The sequence below is a fragment of the Chaetodon trifascialis genome, chromosome 7 (genome assembly GCF_039877785.1).
Source record: "Chaetodon trifascialis isolate fChaTrf1 chromosome 7, fChaTrf1.hap1, whole genome shotgun sequence".
NCBI classification, from domain to species: domain Eukaryota; kingdom Metazoa; phylum Chordata; class Actinopteri; order Chaetodontiformes; family Chaetodontidae; genus Chaetodon; species Chaetodon trifascialis.
Window position 1 is genome coordinate 12,678,380 of NC_092062.1, and position 21,621 is coordinate 12,700,000.

The 21,621-nt window shown below is 41.9% G+C and overlaps 1 protein-coding gene across 1 annotated transcript in view; it reads left to right on the forward strand.

Annotated features, from left to right (window-relative positions):
* Positions 1-21,621, forward strand: part of LOC139333496 (RNA-binding motif, single-stranded-interacting protein 3-like) — a 134,895-nt gene that overhangs the window by 101,498 nt on the left and 11,776 nt on the right. Inside the window, exons 7-10 of the mRNA XM_070965953.1 lie at positions 9,988-10,094; positions 15,528-15,571; positions 19,383-19,479; positions 21,538-21,588. Coding sequence (XP_070822054.1) covers positions 9,988-10,094; positions 15,528-15,571; positions 19,383-19,479; positions 21,538-21,588 — 299 coding nt within the window. The remainder of the gene's footprint in view (positions 1-9,987; positions 10,095-15,527; positions 15,572-19,382; positions 19,480-21,537; positions 21,589-21,621) is intronic.

Below are 21,621 nucleotides of genomic sequence, written 5' to 3' on the forward strand. Positions count from 1 at the left end.
TGTTGTCTTAAAAAAAGACAACACAGACTCACTGGAATCACAGGTTAAACCTCCTGTGCTGCCACAATGTGATGTGCCTACATGGAGTGATGTGAGCTTGTTCCTTTGCCCGCGTGTTCCTCTGATTAATGCCACAGTCTGTTCATCCAGGCTGATGTATCGACAGGCAACTGTAATATTTTACTCTGTAGCAACCAGATTAATGCTGACATTGATCACATGACCTGAGCTTCCATCAGCCCTCATTAACAGGAAGTGCATAGATCCACAGCTTTCTGACTTCTACTGGTGGTTCCTGTCATAGAGATAGAGTATCTAGATTGGACATAGACTGGAATGTCCCTGTTTTGAGCCTTTTATTGACACAGAGCATGTTGGATTTTAGTCAGACTTTATTCACTTCCATATCATCGACATTGTTAGGTTGCTTTGTATGAATATGGGATATAGATTAGGTAATAATGTTTCAAGTGTCTTTAGAATGGCTTTAGCTTTCATTCTCCATGAATAAAATGTGTTGGAAATGTCTTTACTGCTTCTAATGTCTCACCACGTCTAGCAAGTAGAGCTATCCTGCAAGTTCGACATGCAAGTCTGAGGTGTAGCTCGAGTAATCCCAGCCTGCATATTTACTGTATGGTGTAATTCTGTCCTCTCATTCGATAATGTCCTGCCCCCATACAGTGAAAGAGAGAGTCAGCACCAGTGGGAAGCCCTCCCTATCCAGCCATAAAGAGCACATATCCTCTACAGCTTCATCACGGCCGTGTCATTTCCTGTCAGAGCTGGATGTAATAAATCTTTCATGTTCTTGATGATAGATTCAAACGCTCAGCACTTGACATGGACTGAAAACAAGTGAATGTTGACGTTCAGGGTGTGCCCACAGACATGAAGGGATGGTTGTGCATTGCTTTGGATTTCATGAACAGGGTGGGAGAAAGATATCACCGGGCTTCGCCTTCTTCTAAAACATTATTATTATTATTATGCAAATTTTCTCAAAGCCAGAGCTGAGAGTCAAATCTGTTTAAGATTACTTTTTCTTTTCTTTTTTCCTATATAAAGATAAACCTTCAATGATAAATGAGTTGCTATTCAAATTTTAGTTTACTCCCAACTGCCAGCAGACACACGCACGCACACACGCACGCACACTCGCACGCACGCACGCACACACGCACGCACATAAAACCTTAACTAAGGAGGTCACTCACCTGTCCCACATCTAAATCTCCTTTTCCATGCTTTTTTTTTTATTCAAATCATTAGTCTCTCTTTCTCTCTCTTGCAGTCATAGTAGTTTAGTACTCTCTGTCCTGCCCTCCTTTATTGGTAAGACAAACAGAGAGCAACAATGGAAAGAGTCCAGATCTCAGAGAAGAGCCATTATCATTCAGTAGTTTCAACAATAATCAAAAGGCTTTTAAAAATGCATGCAGCCCTAAAAGTCTGACATGATCATGAGGCATTAAGTCCCCATTCACTGCAGAAGTGGTTCAATACTTTCATAAATGAGAAATGAATTTCATTTGATGGCGCTGATAATGGAGGAAAAATTGAACAAGGCTGTTCTGAGAAAAATATAGTGTAATTATGTGGCAGTAGTGCACTGTCAGACTTGGTGTTGGCTTACATGGGATATTTGGGGCCACTTATTCAGCACTCCAACAGAGATATGGGTGTAAAAATGTGATGCTTTTGAAACTCTAAACAAATCACATCAATGTTGTTCAGCTCTGAAAGTTCCGAAGACATTTGGTGCTGTCTGAACATCATTTTTGGAAACCAGTTCTTAAATATGTCAGCGTATCGACATATTTTATTCCAACAGCCGGTTCCTTTTGTGTTGCTTTTGGTTTATGATGAGAAAATGCAGTAAATGGAGTACTTCCTCTCCCCCAGGGGTGCTGTCAGGCAGTGGTTTGGTGAGTGCTTGTCCTTGTCAGCATGCACTTAACAGGGGCAGCCAAATGAGACGAAGACTCGGGGCTGGAGATCATCTCTGTTTTCTTTTAAACTTAATAAGTATAAATATCTTCTAGATCTTAGTTCTCTGTCTCAGCTTACAGTCCTTACTGTTTTGTTAATTGCTGTAGACATATCTATTACTTTTTAATGATATAAAGAGCTAATAGCAATATGAATTAACACTTTCTGTTATATATTTTTGGATTTTGGTGGCAAATAGTTGACTTCCTCTCATTTGTGATGCTTCAACAAGTAACCCTCTGGAGCACATATTGTTCTGGCCCAGGGCTTTGCGCTATTTGATGCCGAGTGTCTGGAACAAAAAAAAAAGAAGGGGGCGGAGGGATGTCATTCCATTCAATCCAGCTGAGGGATTCCTCATTTCGTTTCATTTGGGGATTGGATCCCATTTTCCAACTGAATGATTTCCCATGTTGTTCGTTAATGGATTGGATTTTATTTTAAATGAGAATTTTCCCATTTGAAGAATTGGGTCCCACTCATATGATAGTCCCCCTCTTCCCATAGTGAAAACCGAAACCAGTCATAAGCTCGGAGTTTTTACCTATCTACAGATCGGTGCATTGCTAAGGGGCAGTAAGATCCATGGTATATGTTTTGTTTGCTTCATCCTCCCCATATTTCACTTTACTTCCTGTTTCTTTTATTGTGTCCTTCTCACCAGAACTGAGATGGATGCGTTCGCTCTGCTAGAGTGTCTATGTCTCTCTACTTTGGTTTGCAATATCCCACAGCTCACGCACAAGACAAGTGTATATACTACACTGAACACATTGGTAGGCCAGCAACTATGTTAAGTCTTTATCCAAGTACACCCATCAGGCCTAAGTTCACACACACTGTTAGCTAGGTTACTGTGACCTCATGAGGGAATTTCTTCAGTTTTGGCCTAAATGTTGACTTGGACTTAAGGATGAATTAATCAGATTTTGGTGGTCATTGTGATCTCACAAAACCATGCTCTGACCATAATTCATTCACTAACTATTGCAAAATTTCACCCAAATGTGTCATATCCACCTTTTAGTGTGTAGCTTCTTTCTATCAACATCCATATTTGAAGCATTGTAGTTCACCACAAGCTCATTGGTTCAGCTGATGTTGAGCTTCAGGTGATGAAGCTCTCTATCAGTCCTCTGTGCTCCTCTAAAAATAGTCTCTAAGTGAAGACAGCTTGTTTCTCTCTGAGAATGATTCACTGGAATCATACATGTCAATATCATGATGACTGCCATTTCACCAAAAAATACATTTTATTATGTTCCTTCAAACTCTTCACAACATATATGAGTCTGGACAGACTGGATATAAAAGAAACTTGGCTGGTTGGCAGAGGTACACAAGCGTGAAGCATTAGTTCTAGTTTTACCTCATCCCATTCACACACACTTTCAGAAAGGCAAACATCCAACTGTCATTTTACTGACATCTTTTGCCGTCTTCACGTCTTTTATTTCCTATTTGTATCGCCTGTCTCTGTAGTGACAGCATGTCACAGTGTTTTCCCCCAAAAGAAGCCAAGAAAACACAAAAACGGGTGTGAAGCTATTCACTGTTTGATCCACAAAGCAGTGACACTTTGATAGATAAATTAAATTGGTAAATCAACTGCTGAGAGCCTTGGTTAATGAGCACAAATAAATCTGTTCCCTCTTTGGGAACAAACACACATGTAGCTTTTGTCCAGCTTAGTCTTTTTGTCTCTTCACTTCAGTGACTTGCCCTTGTCAAGTTTACAGCTCCTTGCAACGATTTATGTTATTTAATAATACTGACAATGGACACACACACACACACACACGGATACAGTGATACACAACCACACACACACAGCACATGGTAGCTCGATGTGCGTGTGTGTGTGCGTGGGACTTCTTCTTTTTTCAGTATTTTACTTCACACATTCTTCGTAAGGATGACTCTTAATGTTAATGTTTGACATTTTGAAAAATTAATACACATGTAGCCTCAAGTATAACAGACTTTTTACACCTAGGGTATATTTTATTTCTGTCTTAATTGCACATAAATACATGGAACAAAATATGATGTATGTGTATGATGGGTCACCGCTTTGTTTCTGCTCACCTGCCTAATTAGAAAATTAGAATGAAACCTTTATGATAAAAAAAAAAAACAAGAAGTAAAGACAGTCACTGGTTAGCAGCTTTCCTTCCTCACTGTGCCTGCTCACCATGTGTACTCACACTGACTCTTTCTGTTAAACTGAAGCTCCACCAAAGTGATCCACTTAGCTGCCTCCATTAATTTTCCATGAGATCTGAGCAGATGTCTGCACAGTGCAGTAGTTTGCTTGGCAAACTCAGCAATGATGTTGGGATTTTCACAAAGTATGAGCCCCCACTCCCGACCTGTCGGGACACTGACAGGAAAACCACAGCCTGGAGAAAGATAATATGGTGGTGCTCGGGGCTACAGAGATTGATTTAGGTGTGATTCGGCCAATCACTTTTGCTCATTCCTTCATTCATTCTTTTGCTCAGATTTTCATGTCTTCAACTCCAATGTCCTGTTTGCTAAAAAATACATTTACATACCATCCAAACTCTTTAGATATCCAAATATTTGTTTGAGGCCATGTTAATTAACTTGACTTGGCCGAAAGTGACCCATTTTAGGGGGAGGACACAGCTGTACCCAAATTCATCATGAATTCATCACTTTGTGTTACAGAGCCACAGGAGTGACAGCAGCAGGGGTCAAACTGACAATTAAAAACGTCCTTCTTCCTTTTAAAGCCCTCTTGTGAAATGCAACAGATTGTAGTAATGTAACTGTGAAAGCAAGCTGAATAATTAATTTGATGCAGCAGTTTGAGCAGCTTTTTCTACAGGTAATCTTGTCTCTAGATGCTCTGCGGTTGTCGTTCCCTCCTGATTGTGTGGCGTCAAAATTTGCCTCTTAGGTATAAATAACATTCATTATTGTCATTGTCATCATCAGTATTTATGGCCTGTCACTGCGCTTGTAAATGAAATGATGTAAAGGTTCTTTTCACCCTCAGAGAGATACATGATATCACAAATTCTCCCGCCACAGGCGTCACCTAAAGCTAATACAACAGCGATATTACACTCGCATGTTTTCACATTATAGCTAATATGATTTGAATAAAAGTATTGTGGATGTTTCTTTGGTTGTTATGATATTGCTGTATTGCACAGAGGCTGTAAGTGCGTCATTTTGCATGCCTCACCCATTTGCTCTGATATACAGATGAGCTTTCAGACAAATACCAACAATACTGGCTCTGTTGAACAGATTAATTGTTTTAATGGAATGACTCAGTGGACAAAATGCCCAAATAGTTTGGCTGATTTTTGCAGTGTGTCCTTTTAACTTGGCCAGTACTAATTAATTAATAGCCAGTAGCAATCCTTTCAACATTTGTACCCCACTGAAATGCTGGCTTGTTGGACTAATTTTCCAATATTGACTAAGTATGCCAGGAATGAGATATTCTCTTCCTTTGAAGGTGAAAATCAACAATAGCAAGACCAGAAAAGTACATTTCTAATGAGACATTTAGTTGTATTTGCTCTGTTCTCCCTCACTCTGGAAACCAAACTGGAACGCTCGCACACACACAGCCATGAAGCCGCACATACAGTCCACACATCCATACCTCACATGCAGGATCAAACACTATTTTGTGTTTAGTTATTCTTTTATTTCAATTAGCCTGCTGTCTGAAGCTGCAGCTCAAACACCTAATCCTCTCTGTATTTTATGTCTTATTTTGGTGGTATTGTGAAATACCATGACAGCATAATCTGACATGTCAGATTTAAATAATAATAGGATTAAACTCCAGGTATCCAAGAATGCAGCAGCAGTGTACAAGAATTTGAATCACATATTGAAAAAGGAGACGCAACTGTCTCCATCTATGGGCCTGTTCAAATTTCCTGCTCACGCAAATACTGGCCTCCTGCAGCAGTCTGAAAAATTCCAGCGCTGAGTGCACGAAGGCAATCAAAATATTATAACAGCACTGACGTATGTATGTGTGCGTGGGTGTGTTTGTGCATGTAAACACACACCCATTGCACTGGGCCTGTGTTAATGTCTGGAGCAACAAAAAGCAGCTCATAGCAACAATGTTGTCTATGTGCATTTGTATGTGTGTGCGTGGATGTATCCTTCTATAGGGGATACTTTCCCCGTTATCATGGTGCATGCTTTACTCACTGGTCGTTAATATGTGTTAATATGACACCAAGGAAGTGAATGAAGAAAAGTACACAAAGATTTTAAATTTCTCACATCCTTGCATTACTTTTCTTTTGCTCTCTTAGGATTCAGCTACTTAGCATTTATCCTGGCCTAATTCTAACAATAAATGGCCCTGTTTTTTTCATCTGACATCAGTCCAAAAAAACAAGCCTTTTACTGTCTGTGTGATAAGCCTGGTGCAGAAAAATAACAGGCTCAATTCAAAACACAGAGGTATCCTTTTCATGCAGATACCGAGGACAAACAATTGTTTTAGATCAGCGGGAGTTTCTTCTCTCTTTGTCTGGTGCTTTAGAGAAGACGCGGAGAACAAAGTGTCCTGACTCTAAACTTGACAAGTTGTCAGCCGTCTACAATGTGTCTCTCTCTGTCTGTCACACCAGTAAAACAAAACAGCAGCAGCGCACAGACGCCGCCTTTAAGCGTGTATCCAATGTGTGTGTCCTCACGTCACACATTTTCTCGTACTTATGAAGTAGCACTCATTGAACATGCAAAGACACACATCAATGAACTTCTGAGGGCATAAATGCATTCTTCCCTTTAGGTATAAACCTGACAGTTCAATCCTGCCCACGTTATTCTCAAATACATCTTTTAGGATATTCTGAACCTAATCCTGTTCTAAATTGAAAATCAGAATTCACAGCTATTTTACATAAACAATAATCCTCTTTTCATCTCTCTACTGCCCATGGTTACCATATATCGATTCAACCTAAGCCCAACGCATGAAAGCTTTTACATTTGCATTACACAGACTACTTATCCCCAGAGGTTTTGCCAAGGTCTTACAAATGAACACTAATAGCCACCTCAGGAGTTGGCCATGAGCCCCAGGAGCCATTTCAGAAACTCAGAAACCTTATCTAAGTTTCAACCAGAGGAACGAGGGACTAATTTTAGTTCTTCCAACCTCAGTTCCTGGAGAAAATATTGTTAGCTGGCCGAGGAGGCATTAGCATGGAGTGAATGCAAAAGACAATAGCTTCAGCACTGCTACATGTGCTCAGATGGTCACGACTTTGGAAACAGGTGCTGTGGAGTATTCATTCTCCTTTCCCAGCTCAAATTTTGTGTTGTTTTTCCCTGGTGTTTGAAAAATTGTGCCTCATTCAGCGCTATGGTTTTTGATGCATTATTGGACTAATTTGCCTAATCTTCATGGTTACTTTGATGCTGTGGAAACACAAGCAGCACCTTTTGTTTCTGTGGCTCCACAGTTCCTGGATCTGTGTGGTTCAAAAGGGCCGTGATTTTAAAAGGACAGTTCTGAAGCTCAAACAGGTCTGCAGGTCTACAGGACGAACTAAGTGAGGTTTGTTATGCTGAGAAACAGATGGTATCAAGATATTTTTTAATAGTTTGAGTGCTACCCTCTTTAATAAACTCCCTCTGCGACCCATGTTTCTTTCACCGCGCTGTATCTTCCCCGATTTTTTTCTCTTAATTTAAAATCCATCACTTGTGTTTCTTTGTGGGCAAAGCACTTGTTTTTCATGAGGACACTACACTGAGTTTTGTAGTGAGACACAGTGAGACAGACATACATCACACACACACCTACACACTAGGACTGTTTACCAAATGTGAATGCATGGTGCAGGGTGGGTCGAAGAGAGAGAGAAGGGGAGTGATTGAGGAAGATGAATAGCAAAGGCGAGGGGATGATAACAGAGGCCCAGCTGCGTGGCCTGTTATTCAGATAGAAGTCAAGTTAAAACATTATAATGACAAAGTATTCCTAAATGCCGTATAATTACGCAGCTCTGTGTTTCTCCATCTACTTACCTTTCGGAGTACCCATCCAGGCCCCAGGCATTCCAAATAACTCTCGTCTCAACCTTGAGCTCTGAGCGCTTTTCCCCGCTGAGAACACCTCCTCTCATTTTTCAGTTTACCGAGATGAAGAAACAGTTTTCTTGAAGGAGGCGAGGTAATTGTATAGTTTATTTTGGCATTCATAATGTGCAAACCAGTGCTGGCACGATGATAGTGCCTTTGCTAGTTCATACCATTCTATGCCTTCTAAGAACATCTTCATTTCTGAGCAGCACACAGTGATGAGGATTTGACTTTCTCTGCTGTTTGAAATCACTGCCAGTGAAATAAGGCAGGAGTGCCAGCTGAAAGCCTCTCTTAAAATGCAGTCAATGACTCAAACATGCCTTGGTGGACGTATTAAAGTGAGAGGCAATGCATAAAAGTAGGCGGCTTATTCAATTTCAGGGTTAAGAGGTGTCTTTATAAAACTGAATCAGGACATGAACAGAACACTTGTTGGTGTGACACTGTTGCAGTGCTGCAATTACAGTTTAGGGCTTTATAATCGCAGTCTTCTAATGGCATTTAAATGCCTTTCAGTTTTAACATACTGTTATGATAATTTGCTGTGCTTCATTTGTTGCTATGCATCTTCCTCAGCTGCTAGTCAGAAATCCTTCCTGGGAGGGAAACTGAACTTGGTGTAAGACGAGATAAGTGCTGGATTTTCTGTGTAGATTTGGATGTTTAAAGCCACAGATACATTCTAGTCTTCATTTTATACACATAAATTGCACTGATGCACTAATATATTCCTTTCCTAACTGTATTGCATATGAGCATTTCTATATGTACATGTTCTAACTGTACAGAAGTACACATGCTTTGGTATCTGTATACCCAAGAGGGCAGTAATGTGATCCACAGTGATTTAATATGCATGACGTTCATCCAGTTATTTTGGTCATTTCTCATCTTTATCAGACAATAATCTGTTCGTTCTGTTTGAGTATGCAGAAGAAAAGACTGCTTGGGAGTTTCCATGTTCATGAATCTCTGTGTGCATGTTGCTGAACAACTACTGGAAATCCAAGACACATACCCTTGTCTCATGTAAAACAGAAAACTATCTATCCACTGACTGACTCCATAAGCCATCAGATGCCATCTCTGAGTGTCCTGGTTCGTGTTAGTAGGATACTTTTTTTGTGTTTTTTGAGTCATGTTAATGAAACATTTCCCAGAAATCAAAGCCCTTACTCGCTCTTTCTTTCTTTCGAACGAATTGTAAAGATATGATTTTAGAACAAAATAAATTGATACGGAGCAAAGCCTTTTTTCTTCAGGATAATCCTGCTCCAGTCCAGCCACTTCCTGACTCAGAGGGCTGTAGGGCGTTTGAGTCAGCAGCCTATCAGGTGGAAGTTAGAATTTGGTGAACTTTTGTGTGGGAGGTCACACTCAGCTAATCCTATTTGTAATCAAGGCTTTCTTCTTTCTCTGGTCCAGAAAAGGACCATGTTGTCTTTGGAGCAATCACAATCGCAGTCTACTGCCCGGGGGTCAATTTGTGTGGAGTTATTTAACGTATTAAGTATGCCTGTTTGGTTTGTCGTTTGAACCACGCTCACCATGCTTTGATGATTAGCCCGTGGCTTTGTTTTCACGTCAAGGCTGCTTTTTGTCGAAGTATGGTTGTAGGGGTTGCAGAGATCGTGCGATAACTGCTGTTGTTTAGATGTTTGGATTACGGGTGGAAGAGATAAATGTAAGAGCTGAAGTGCTGTTTTCAGGTCTAATTCATGTGCGATATGTTTTTGTTTAAGCCACGGCATAACAACTGGTGTTTAAATCTTATCTTTGGAATGTAACTTTTAACCTAATGCATGAAATTTCACTTTTTCCTGCTATTAAGATGATTAATCCATCTCTGTGTTTGTCCTTGTCTCCCTCCCTGTTTGATTCACTCTGTAGCCCCTGCAGAGCCATTGCTGTGCAAGTTTGCAGATGGAGGCCAGAAGAAGAGGCAGACCCAGGTCAAGTATCCCCAGAATGGCAGACCGTGGACGCGGGATGGAGAGGTGAGACTTAAAAGTGCAATTAATCTTCAGAAAAAGGAAAAAGCTCATCGTTAAAGCTCCCCTGCAGCAGCTTTTTCTTAAAACTCAAGTGGAAAAGGCAAATTGTAACACAAGAACCATGTCTGTCAATCAGCTCATTCTCTCTGCAACTGTAAAAGAAAGCAACATACAATTTTTTGCTCAGGCACAATTATGCCAGAGCAGACATTCTCTAAATCTACAGTAGCCCTTTGCTTCTCACAGTCATAATGAGTACACCATGTCTACTCAAGAGGAAATAGTAAAGTTAACAAAACCAAAAGTGGTGTTATTCTAACTGAGTCACCAGCATGAGTGCAGTATATCCACCGACCTCTTTTCAACCTTTTCCTACTCAGCTTTCACGCAAAACCATAATAATAATCTTATCACAATAGTCAGAGAGTTGAGAGTGAAACCCTGTTGGAGACAGTACAACAGATGAAACTGTAACATGTCACCGCTCAGTGCCTGCAGCCGCTTCACAAAAAACCTTCCAGCGGGTCTTAAAAGGCATCGCTTTCATAAACTACAAATGTCTGGTTGATGTTTCCTTTGACATCAGTTTCTTTTTCACGTTTTCTAACCAAGCTTCAATGGCTTGACAGGCCCCCCTATCGGGTCATTATCAGCCTTCATTTCCAATAACATACTGTAGGCCGAATTAGAGATGCTTCTGACAGTATGAAAGCTGGCATATATAAAGGTTGTTGAATTTGAAATACCAGGTCCTCAAGACCCCAATTCCAAGTTGTTGTTCCTTTTGTTGAAACTCCCACCTCCAGTCTGTCATCCTCAGAAGAAATTAAACCTTGTGCAGCAGATTGAAAGCAGATTGACTGTTGCACAATGCAGAGGGTTCAGAAGTTGTTAGTGTCAATACCAAAGCTTTAATTTACAGAACAAGGGAAAGTGAATAACAATGTTGCCACCCACACACCGAGTACAGTTTTAAACAGTTTCCCAACATTAGCATTACATGGAGGTTGTGAAAGAGCAGGGTGGTGAAGTGAAATGAAATGGAACCAGGCTGAAACAACTGTGCGCTGAAATAAGAGCCGCCACAACAAAAACAGGATTCCACGCTATGTTCACAGCCTTCATGTGTGTCTGTGTCTAGCAGGCACAGATTTCAGTTTTAGATTAAAAACCCCAGTGCTGGTGATTCTTTTTTTGTGTCCTGCTTGTGAATTGTCAGCTGGACTTAAAACAAATGATCGGTGCTTTCAGTGGGACTCCACTCCCCCACTCACACATTTGTCCTGACAAGCCCCACTTGGCCTTGCTGAGGAAAAAGCGTCTCTTCAGAGGTTTCTGCATTTGTCGGAGCCAGGTCTCCAAGTCCAGGCAGGCTAATAGAGACATCTGGCCGTGGATATGCTTTGTGGAGCCTCACTGCATCCTCACACTCAGTCAGCCGAGCCTAATCTCCCAGAACCCCTCACACCTAAATGAGTCTGGCCTTGGGACTTTGGCGTGAGCACATTTTACACACACAATCACTCACACATGTGACGTTTGCGCAGAGAGACTCAGACAGGATACACATGGGCGGATTACGAGACAGCAGGCCTCTGGACACAGTCATGTAAAAGTCCCACCATCCCTTCCACAAAGCAAGACAAATGACTACGAATGACACGTCCTGACACTTTGTGCTATTTTTCTGTCTTTATTTTGTCATCTTTTTGGTAATTGTGTGTCTCTTTGTTGTGATTTTGTGTCTCTTTGTGTCTTTGTCATTGTTAAGGTGATTTTGTGTCTCTTTGTGGTCACTGTGTGTCTCTTTGTCAACATTTTGCTTCTCTTTGTAGTCATGGTGTGTCACCCTTTGTGTCTTTTTGCAGCCGTGGTAGTTTTATGTCTCTGTGTAGTTGTTTTAAGTCTCTTTGAAGTTATTTTGCACCTCTTTGTGGTCATTTTGCATCTCTTTGTTGTTGTTTAATGTAAGTTTGTAGTTGTTTTGCGTCTCTTTGTAGTTGTTTGGCTTTTCAACAAGAAATGTTGACAGTTTAAACAGATGCTCTGAATCCAAGGGCCCCCTGACCCTCTGGGCCTTCTGGGCCTATTCCTGGTAACCAGTCTATTCAATAATTCATCCATGAATTCACATTGTGAATGCACACACAGGGAGACAGATGAGTAGCAACACATGTGACACGTCTGTAAACATGTGCATTTGTGCACTGATGCTGGCAGTGAGGGAAGCTGTCCAGTCTTTGCTGGTAGATGAAGGAAACTTAGAGGACAAGTTGCAAACATCAAGATAGCTCTAGCTGTGGCTCAGAAATTGTCTGTTCAAAAAGACAATTCAGTAGATTGACAGGGAACAAGCAGTGAATACAAATTTTGCTCAAGGTGAAAACTAGAATCCTTGTGTAGTGCAGTTTTTGCCTGGTTTAAATCAGATGTTTGTTTAAGAGGTGGTGAGAAATGATCCCGGGCTTTGTAACGATTAATTTTTTGCTATTTGATGTCATCAATGTCTGGCATTGCTTTTTATGAACTCCGCTGCAGTCTATATTCCCCCATTCCTGGCCAGAAACTGTGTTTGGGGAAAAACCAAACATTGCAGCAGAGTTCATCATCAGGGCGCACTTTCAACTCATGTGCCAATTTGTAGAAGAAGAGACTTGTGTGGAATATAGAGCAAGTACAAATGACTTGTGTCGGGCTGCAGATACAGAAGAGGAGGGGGAAGCAGCGACAGAGCAAAAAATAGAGAAGGAAAAAAGGAAAGATTGAAGGACTAAAAGCACCATTGTTGCTTTAAGTTTGTTCCAACATTGCCAAGAGGCTGTCAAGTGGATGAAGATCTGTTTCGACGCTCAGCTATGAGAAATAGAGTCGCATTAATTTGAACATGATAGAGGAGAGAAGAGAGAAACAGAGAAAACATTCAGAGAGAAAAGTGTCACTTAATGATACATGCTCGACGGACAAACTTAGTGAAGAGCAGGAAACAGAATACTTAAAATACACTCCTGTAGCTTTGAGTTTGAGCTGATACTGATATAATGCAGCTTGAATGCAACACCTTATCCTATTCATTTATGCAGAGCAGTGGAGTGATAATGTTATTGCGTGAAGTTTGGGCTTGTTGTGACTGATAGTTTTGGTGCATTTTGCCACTGTCAGTTTCCTGACTGGCAGTACAGATGTTTGCTGTGACAACAAGCACCAACTGTGTGTGTGACAGCTCAGACAGACTGATTTCAAAACTTGCCAAGAACTTCCATTTCTCTCATTTTCCTCAAGATTGTCTCATTTTGGCTCCTTTGTGCTCCTTTTCAGGACTCACAAAGGTGAGAAAAGTCACTTCAGCTAGTTTAGTTCTGTTTAAACAATTAATGAGACCAATCACAGACTTGCCCCCTCATCATAAAGCCTATCCCTCAATATTACGTGCTCAAACTTCTGCTGTTTGTCCCCCCTTCATTGGATTGGAACAAAACTTAATCTCTCCCAGTGAGTTTAATCAGGATTGTTCAAAGGCATTTTGGGTTATGAGAAAATATGTGTAATCAATATGGCACTTAGCATTTTGGTTAATACTTGTGCCTCCCCCTATTGGTCACGCTCAAAATGCTTTAGTAGGTGACCATGTTTTTCGACCAGTGATGCCCATTGATAATTGAAATGTGCACTTCAGTACCCTGATGCTGTATATCCATTTTGGTGTTGATAGAGTGAAAATCCACCAGGTTCTACTCATGTTATCATTTTTCAAGCATTCAAAATGAGAGATAATCCATCATGAAGGACTTTTATGGTCTTTTTTTTAAAGCACATTCAGCTGGACATCTGTGTCCAATTTCAAGTCACTTATGGTGTGATGGGCATGGCCTTTTTAGAATTTTTAGTTCTTAATTAAAGCGCCACCATTTTGCCAACAGGGCTCATATTCCTTGGGACGCACTCACACGTCATTTCCAGTTATTGGCCCGAGTTTCATGTTTCTAGCTCATTCCAGCTCACAACAGTTTGAGCCACTGTGGCTCACTGGAACTTTAAGTATCCTTTAGGCTCTGTGAAGCTCAGTCAGTGGGTGCCAGTGATGCTCGGGATGGTTTTAATCTCCTGCTGCAGAGCCCTCCTGTCCTGTGCCGTGCACATCGCATCCCATGGCAGTTTGTCATGTTTCCATTCAGGGTGCCGTCTACTGCTTCTCTGTAAAAGTTAACCAAAACTTTGCACAGGAATTGTGGCTTTTTTCTTAGGTTTCCTTAAGAAATACAGTCACTTCAGAGTTTCCTTTACCAGGGTGGAGATGTGTGATGTTGATGACAGGTTCTCTGTTATGCTGATTCCCAGGAACCTAAAACTGTTCACCAGCTCCATCTCAGCTCCACTGGGGTGTGTGCCTTTGCCTCCTTTTTTCTAAACTCAACAATCAACTCCTTGGTTTTGTTGATGTTGATCAGTAGGTTGTTTTCTGTGCACCACTCACCACAGATTTCTCTCCATGTCTGCGGTGGCAGTCATGGGTGTGTGGTGTGAACAGGAGGGGGCTGAGCACACAGCCCTGGGGGGGCTTCAGTGTTGAGCACTAGAGTGGAGGAGGTGTGACTGCCAGTCCAAAGTGTCTGGGGTCGTTTTGTGAGGCAGTCCAAAATCCAGTTGCAGAGTGTGGTGCTCAAGCCCCAGTGCCAAGTTTGCGTTTGTGGGAAATGCGGAAATGAAATCAACGAACAGTATTCAGATGTAGGTGTTGTTATTTTCAACTGGGCGGAGGGCAGTGGAGGTGGCATCCTCTGTGGATCAGTTAGTTCTGAATGCAGACTGGTGAGGGTCCAGGAAGGCTGTCTTTGATGTGCTGGAGAACCAGTTTCTCAAGGCACTTCATCAGAGTGGGGTTGAGTGCCACAGGGCGGCAGTCGTTTAGATTAAACACAGCAGACTTTAGGTACAGGGACGTGATATGTTTAACATTTCAGCGATGACATCAAATAGCTGATTGGCTCATGTTTTTAGGACTCAGCCAATGCTGTTATCAGGCCCAGCAGCTTTACCCATATTACAGGTGAAACCTCATTGTACCTGAGTGCTTTTAACTGGCTCATTTGAGGTTTTTGTGCTACTGAGGACATCATCAGTTATTCTTTATTTAGCAGGTCTTTGTGTCCCAACCACTTGTTTATATTGTTGACTTTTAAGTCATAGCTCTGTGTTCATTTTGTGTTATTTTACACCATAAATTATTCAGCTTTCCCTCTTTACTGTCTCTCGCCTTCTCAGTTCATTACCTTTATTAGCTTTACCATTTGTCAGAAGCAGTACTGTTACAGCAGTTGTAATATCAGTTTCCATCAACAAATAAACACTCAGACATCAAAATCTTACCAAGAGAGTAAATGCAAATGATTCAAAAGGCATATCAAGCATTTTAACCTTTAGGTGTTTCTCTCTCTCCAGAGTGGTATGGCGTTGACGTATGATCCCACCGCGATGCAGAATGGGTAGGTGGAATGTTTTCTTCTCAGATTTGCAGACTGTGCCAACAACTTTCGAAGTCTGCCAACTTTGCTTTTGACTCCCGCCAAATATTTGTAAAGCGCAAAATCGCTGGAGTCCAAACTTCAGCACCTGTTCATGATCCTTTTTACAAAACCGACACCTTCTCACACCAGCAAACCTGCAAAGATGAACACACATCAGCCAACCATCGGCACTGATCTGCACAAGAGCGCTTGCATGCAAATGAGCGAACCGCACGCATATTCAAACAGCTACAGGACACACAGGCACTTTCTTTGTCTTACCCTGTCGTGCTCCTGCCCTCATTCTCACATCTGACTGTAGCAGACGGAGCATTTATTTATGCACCTATGCATACAAGCTGTCAGACATGTAGGTTTTGATTGCTCACAGGGAAGTTGGGCGGTGTTGCAGTGCCGCTGTAAGACTTTCGTCAGCCGAGGCTATCTGCAGTGCTTTCAGGCTGAATGCGGAGAGCCGAGTGTCTGCCTGGTTCAGGGGGAAATTGGAGATTGGTCCTGTCTGCTAGGAATGCTGCTGGTGATGCGATCCCGGGAGACGCTTCCCTCCAGCTCTGTGTTTCTCTTCTCCTCCTTCTTGTCGACTCAGTCTTCCTTACTCTGTGTCCCTATTTTCCCTTTTCCTCCTCTTCTTAACTGTCGTTCTCTTGTGATCCCCACGTTTTTCTTCCTTTCACCATCTTCATATCACCTTTAAAACGGACCTCTTCTCTTCCTAAATTTTCCATTAGCTGTTTGAACTCTCCCCCTTCTCCTACATGTTGTTTTATCTTGCCCCTTTCTTCTAATTCTTGCTCTCCATTTACACACAGGTGCTGTACTTTTGGTCATCTCTGGTGTCTTCCTGTATGTGCGCGTGCTCATGCACGTGCAAATGCATGCTCACACGCAAGCATCTGTGTACTTGGGGTGCTTAAGCCCTCTCCAACCTCTCTTCCGAGGTCATTGGAGCTCCTTCCGGCAAAGCGCTAAATGACTGTGAAATGCTAATGCAGCTAATTAGAGAGGCAAAAAGCAGGGAGGGAAGAGGGTTGAATAAAAAGGGAGGGCTGAGTAGGGTCAAGAGGAGGGCAAAGGCAAAAATTAAGTCAGCCCAAGGAGAGGGCAAGGGTATGAATCAATTACAGGTTTGTGAGTCTTTCCAAGCTTGAGGATGGCTGGTTTTTAGGGTCTGATGCCAATCTGATGTTATTGGAAACATGTGTCTCAACTGGCCAGACTGCTTTGGCTTACAGCCTGTCCTCTCTTTTATCAGAGAGACACAAAATTCACTTTCTCTGGGTCTCTTTTTCTCAATCTCCTCCTATCTAGTCTGTTTGCTGTCTTTTTGTTTCTCCATTATTCTCTCTCTTTCTCCCTGCCTCTGTTCTTACTCTGCCTTTCTATCTGTCCTCTCTTTGTTCTGTCTCCCCTGCCCACACACACACACACGCATACAAACACACATACATACAAGCATTGGGGAGCATGCTAATATGTATGTATGTACGTATGTGTTTGGGGGTTTTTTTTCGCTTTAAAGTCACTGAGGTCGGCACTAAATCATTGGCTAATTTTTCAAGGCAAACTTCTGACAGCGCGGCTAGGTCACACCAGGGATTCACAGAGAGGTTTTAAATTCAATCCCATAGTAATGTTCTGTTTGCAATTACATGTTTAGTGTATTATTTAAACAGCCGTGCTGGAGTCCCTATTGACAGCATGCTACTCAGGACTAATAGCCTCCATCAATAACCTTGCTTCTGTCCTCTACCTAGTATTTTGCTCTCTCAATGCACATCAGTCTAATGAAAAATACAATAAACACAATCAGAGAACCATATTGAATATCCCTGCTGTGTTCGCTCATTTGTATTCATCAGTGACAGTAATACAGTATCTCTAATGCAAGTCATACATTAATTGTACAGTCAAAAAGATGGATCCATGCTGCTACATGATCAGCAGATGAGGTTTTCTTTCTTGGCTGATCACCGCTTTGACAAACTTGTTCCAGTTCTGACTCTAACTTACCCCCATCCATTGTGTATCAGTTAGAACTTTTCAAGTGACGCATAAGGTCGAAGCATAACATTAAATGTGGACACACAGTGTTATAAAACATGCCATGAGAGAGTATTTGTGTAACCGCACTGCAGCTGGTTTTCTTTCAGTGTTTAAGGAGACGTTCAAGTAAGCAAGAGTTGAAAGCTGCTCAAAAAAAGAAAGAAATCTATGTTGCTTCAAGAAGTTATGGGACAATTTACCCAAATGATGAGCCAGTGTCAACACACCTAAGATAGAACACACAACACACCAGCTGAACACATGAACCAGAGCTGAACCATGGCAAGAGATAATTTATGGTGCTAATAATTCATGAGGTTTCTTTTTCCGGAGCCAAGGAAGTGAACTGCATTGTATTGTGGAAAAGTGGAGTAACTGCTGTATCTTTACTCTCATGTTAATACTGAAGAGTAGCAATATGATCATACACTAAGTAGAGCATAAAAATCCAGCAAGGAGACTCAGTGTCCGTGTGATCACGCTCTGGATCTTATCACAGACGGCTGGAAACCAACTGCATCCACGAGGCCCGGGCTGCAATAGTTTAAAAATATCTGAGGGTCTGCATCTCACAGCTGAGTTCTAAACTGCCCGTGCAATCACCGACCAAACAAATGTAATGTGAAGCAAAAGATGCAATAACGGAACAGGTGGGATGGGATGTGTGCTGGTGTCACAGTGGAGTAGCACCGATCCATCCACGTTTTCCTGTCTTCAGCTGGTCACCGAGCCTGAATGTCATCTCAGCTGTAGGATTAGAGTGGGTATTGTATATTCTTTTATGTGTGATGCAGATCTCTCTTCTTGATATTCTTCAGTGGCAGTTCAAAGAAACTTGTAAAAGTGAACCGACCGTGTGTTCGTTTGTTAAATACATTTCTCCGCCAATTAAGTAACGCTTGATTTGTAGCAAGTGGCTCTTTATACATTCATGGCTGTGTTGGAGCTAGAGGTGGGGGAGGGCTTCTCTCTGTCTCTGCCTCTCTCTCCTCTTCTCTTTCTCTCTCTTTCTGCCATCCCTTGCTCCATTATTCAGTCAACAGACACTTTGGGATCGATCGGGCACAGCAACACGGCCTGGCGGATGAAACATGTCCTCTCTAGGTACACAATGATAAATAAAGCACTGTGAGCCACAGCATTCTACCGCTGCACGGTGGAGGGGGCGAAATGAAAAAAAGACGCGGTGGAGCCAAATCAGAAGGGCAGACCAAGGTATAGGAAGAGAAGTAAACAGTATGAAATGCAGATGTTTCAGATGCAGCTCTCTCTGCCGAGTGGAATACGCGTAGGTGGGAGCACAAAGGGTGATGTTGAAATATTTCACCCACTCGCACATTAAGGTGATAATTCATTATTATGCATAGCAGTGGAGCAGACTCCTTTGTGACATGATGTGTACTCCGGTGCAGTGTCAAATCTCATTCCAGGACGTCTTTGATGATGTGGCACAAAGTGAAGCTGCAATATTTATTGTTTCCATGACAGCCTTGATGAAGTCTGATCCATTTTGTCAGCGGTGTCTTGAGGTGTACTGGGTGGTTGAAAACAACGAGCTACAAAAGGCTCATTTTCACCTTTGCATATGGATACGTCTGGAGAGCTACAACTGTGTGTTCAGAGAAGCCTGTTGACTGACATGATATTTTTCCCCAAATTGTCTTTTGATGTGGTCTTAGTTCAGTTTGATATTGAAAATTAAACCTTTTCTTGTTTGCTTCCGTAGGTTCTACTCTTCGCCATATAGCATCTCCACCAATCGGATGATCGCACAGACGTCAATCACACCCTTCATCGCTGCCTCTCCTGTCTCTACATATCAGGTGGGTGGACCCTCTTTGAAGTTTGCTGCTTTAGACCAAGATTTAGATTAACATCTTTCTAATCCAGTTGCTTTCTTTCCATGTTCAGGGTATTTTAGTGAACTGTTTTGTGAACTGTGATGTCTTCTTGTAGCCACTGCTGCAAAGCACCCAAGTTCAAGCAGACATGCTTTTTGACTTTGCCAGCTTGTTGGCCAGCCAACAGACTGAGCAAAGCAACTAATGGTCAAAGTCAAACACTCGAATTATGGCGTCCAAAGGGTATAATGCAACTGGACAGCAATAGCATCTCAAGAGAAGTTAACATCTCAGTACAAAGGCGTGGGACTGGAGCTTTAGGTTAGTAGTTACCTTGTAAATCAGTGGTTGTAAAGGGTAAATCTGATGGTACTTTTCTCACAGTCAACAAATCCCTTGAAAAGACCAAAACCAACAAGGAATTGATCCCACTAACAAGCATTATCTGTGTCGACCAAGCCTGATGCAGCTCATTTGCTGTGTGCCACGCTGTTATCAAAAAACTATTAGAGACACATCAATGACCCACACTGTCACACTGGCTCCTTCACTAGCATGAACATTAATCCGCAGCAGAAAATAAAAAAAATTTCCTCCCGCTTAAGTGACTTTTGCTAATACCTAGCGGGTTCAGCTGTTTGAGAAAATTAGAGCCTCGTCAACAAATGAAAGATGTCTGTCTTCAGTAGAATGAATGGAGCTCTGATTGCAACACACAGGGGATGTCTGAAAGTTTTGACAGATGGACTGACACATTGTTGAGTTTGGTGTCTTCGTGCAGTTTGCTGGCAGAGAGAAAAATCGCCTCATCATGAGTGAAGTTAACAACTTACATCAGTTCTGGTGTCTGGTTTCAAAATGAATTAAAAGTGTGTACAATTGACCACTTTATTCACTGTTGTCCTGCAGGCAGTCTCTGGACATATAGTACTGAACAAACAAGTCGAGCTTGTCTTTCTCAGGAAAGACTTTAACACAGAAATTGAGTTATCAGCTCTCCCCATTCAAGACAATTCTGAGTCTAGCAATGATAAAACACAGGCTTATATTGCAGCACTCCTCCCATCGATCTTTCATTCTCAGGCACAAATCCTCTTTTTGTCTCTCTCTCTGTCTCTCTGTTCCCATGTGTCACATGTGACTCAGTACTTGATCCACAGTTTGTCAAACACATAGACTTTAAAACAAACACCAGTCCTCCCCCACTGGTTTTCTCTAGCATGAAACACTGCTGTAAATGAGAGAGACAAATGCAGTGACACACCTTCAGCAGTGCAGAATTACACCCAGAGACACTACCACATCATGCTTTTTGTGGAAAACACAAGGAGAAATTAAGCTGCCTCGCACCCCTCCACATAGACAGACACAGGTGAGACATACACATGCACTCATATAATCACTATACACATGCATACCCTATCTTTTGTGACAGAGAGCCTTCGGGGACTTGTTCCTCCTCATGTTAGAGTTGGGCAGTGTGTAGCCGTAGGAGATGAAAGTGGTGATTTGTAGCCAAGACAGGCTTTGATGATGAAACCTCCATTGTGAAGCAGTAATTATTAGACTGTATTGCTCTCTGTGGTCTTCAGATCCTCTTATAATTACAACATAACATACTGTATAGTGGACCCTCGGTTACTGCCGTAATATTCTTTAAGACCCGCTGCCGCAGGGACTGAGGCTCTGAAATGGGCTGGTAAAGACTTGAGCTAATGATTAATTTTCTCTCTTCTCCTCTTTGGTTTTCTCATTTTCGCTCCCTTCCTGTCATTCTGTCTTCCAATTGTCCTTCTTTATGTTCCCTCTTCCTCAATTCTTTATCCACTTACAACAATCTTCTTTTTGATCTTCCCTTTCCTCTCATCTCTTCCTGACCTCCCTTCTGCATCCTTCTGCTCATGCCCATCCCCTCCTTCTTTAATTACTTTAATTTTCTCGGCCTTCCTTTCCTCCTACTCTGTCTTCTTTCTTCTTCCTTCGTCATCTCTGTCTTTATTGTTGTCGCCTCTTCCCTTGCCTCTCCTCCCTCCTGCACAGGTCCAGAGTACATCTTGGATGCCACATCAACAGTATGTTATGCAACCTACGGTACGTTTTTGAACCAGCCTCTCCTTTGTTTTT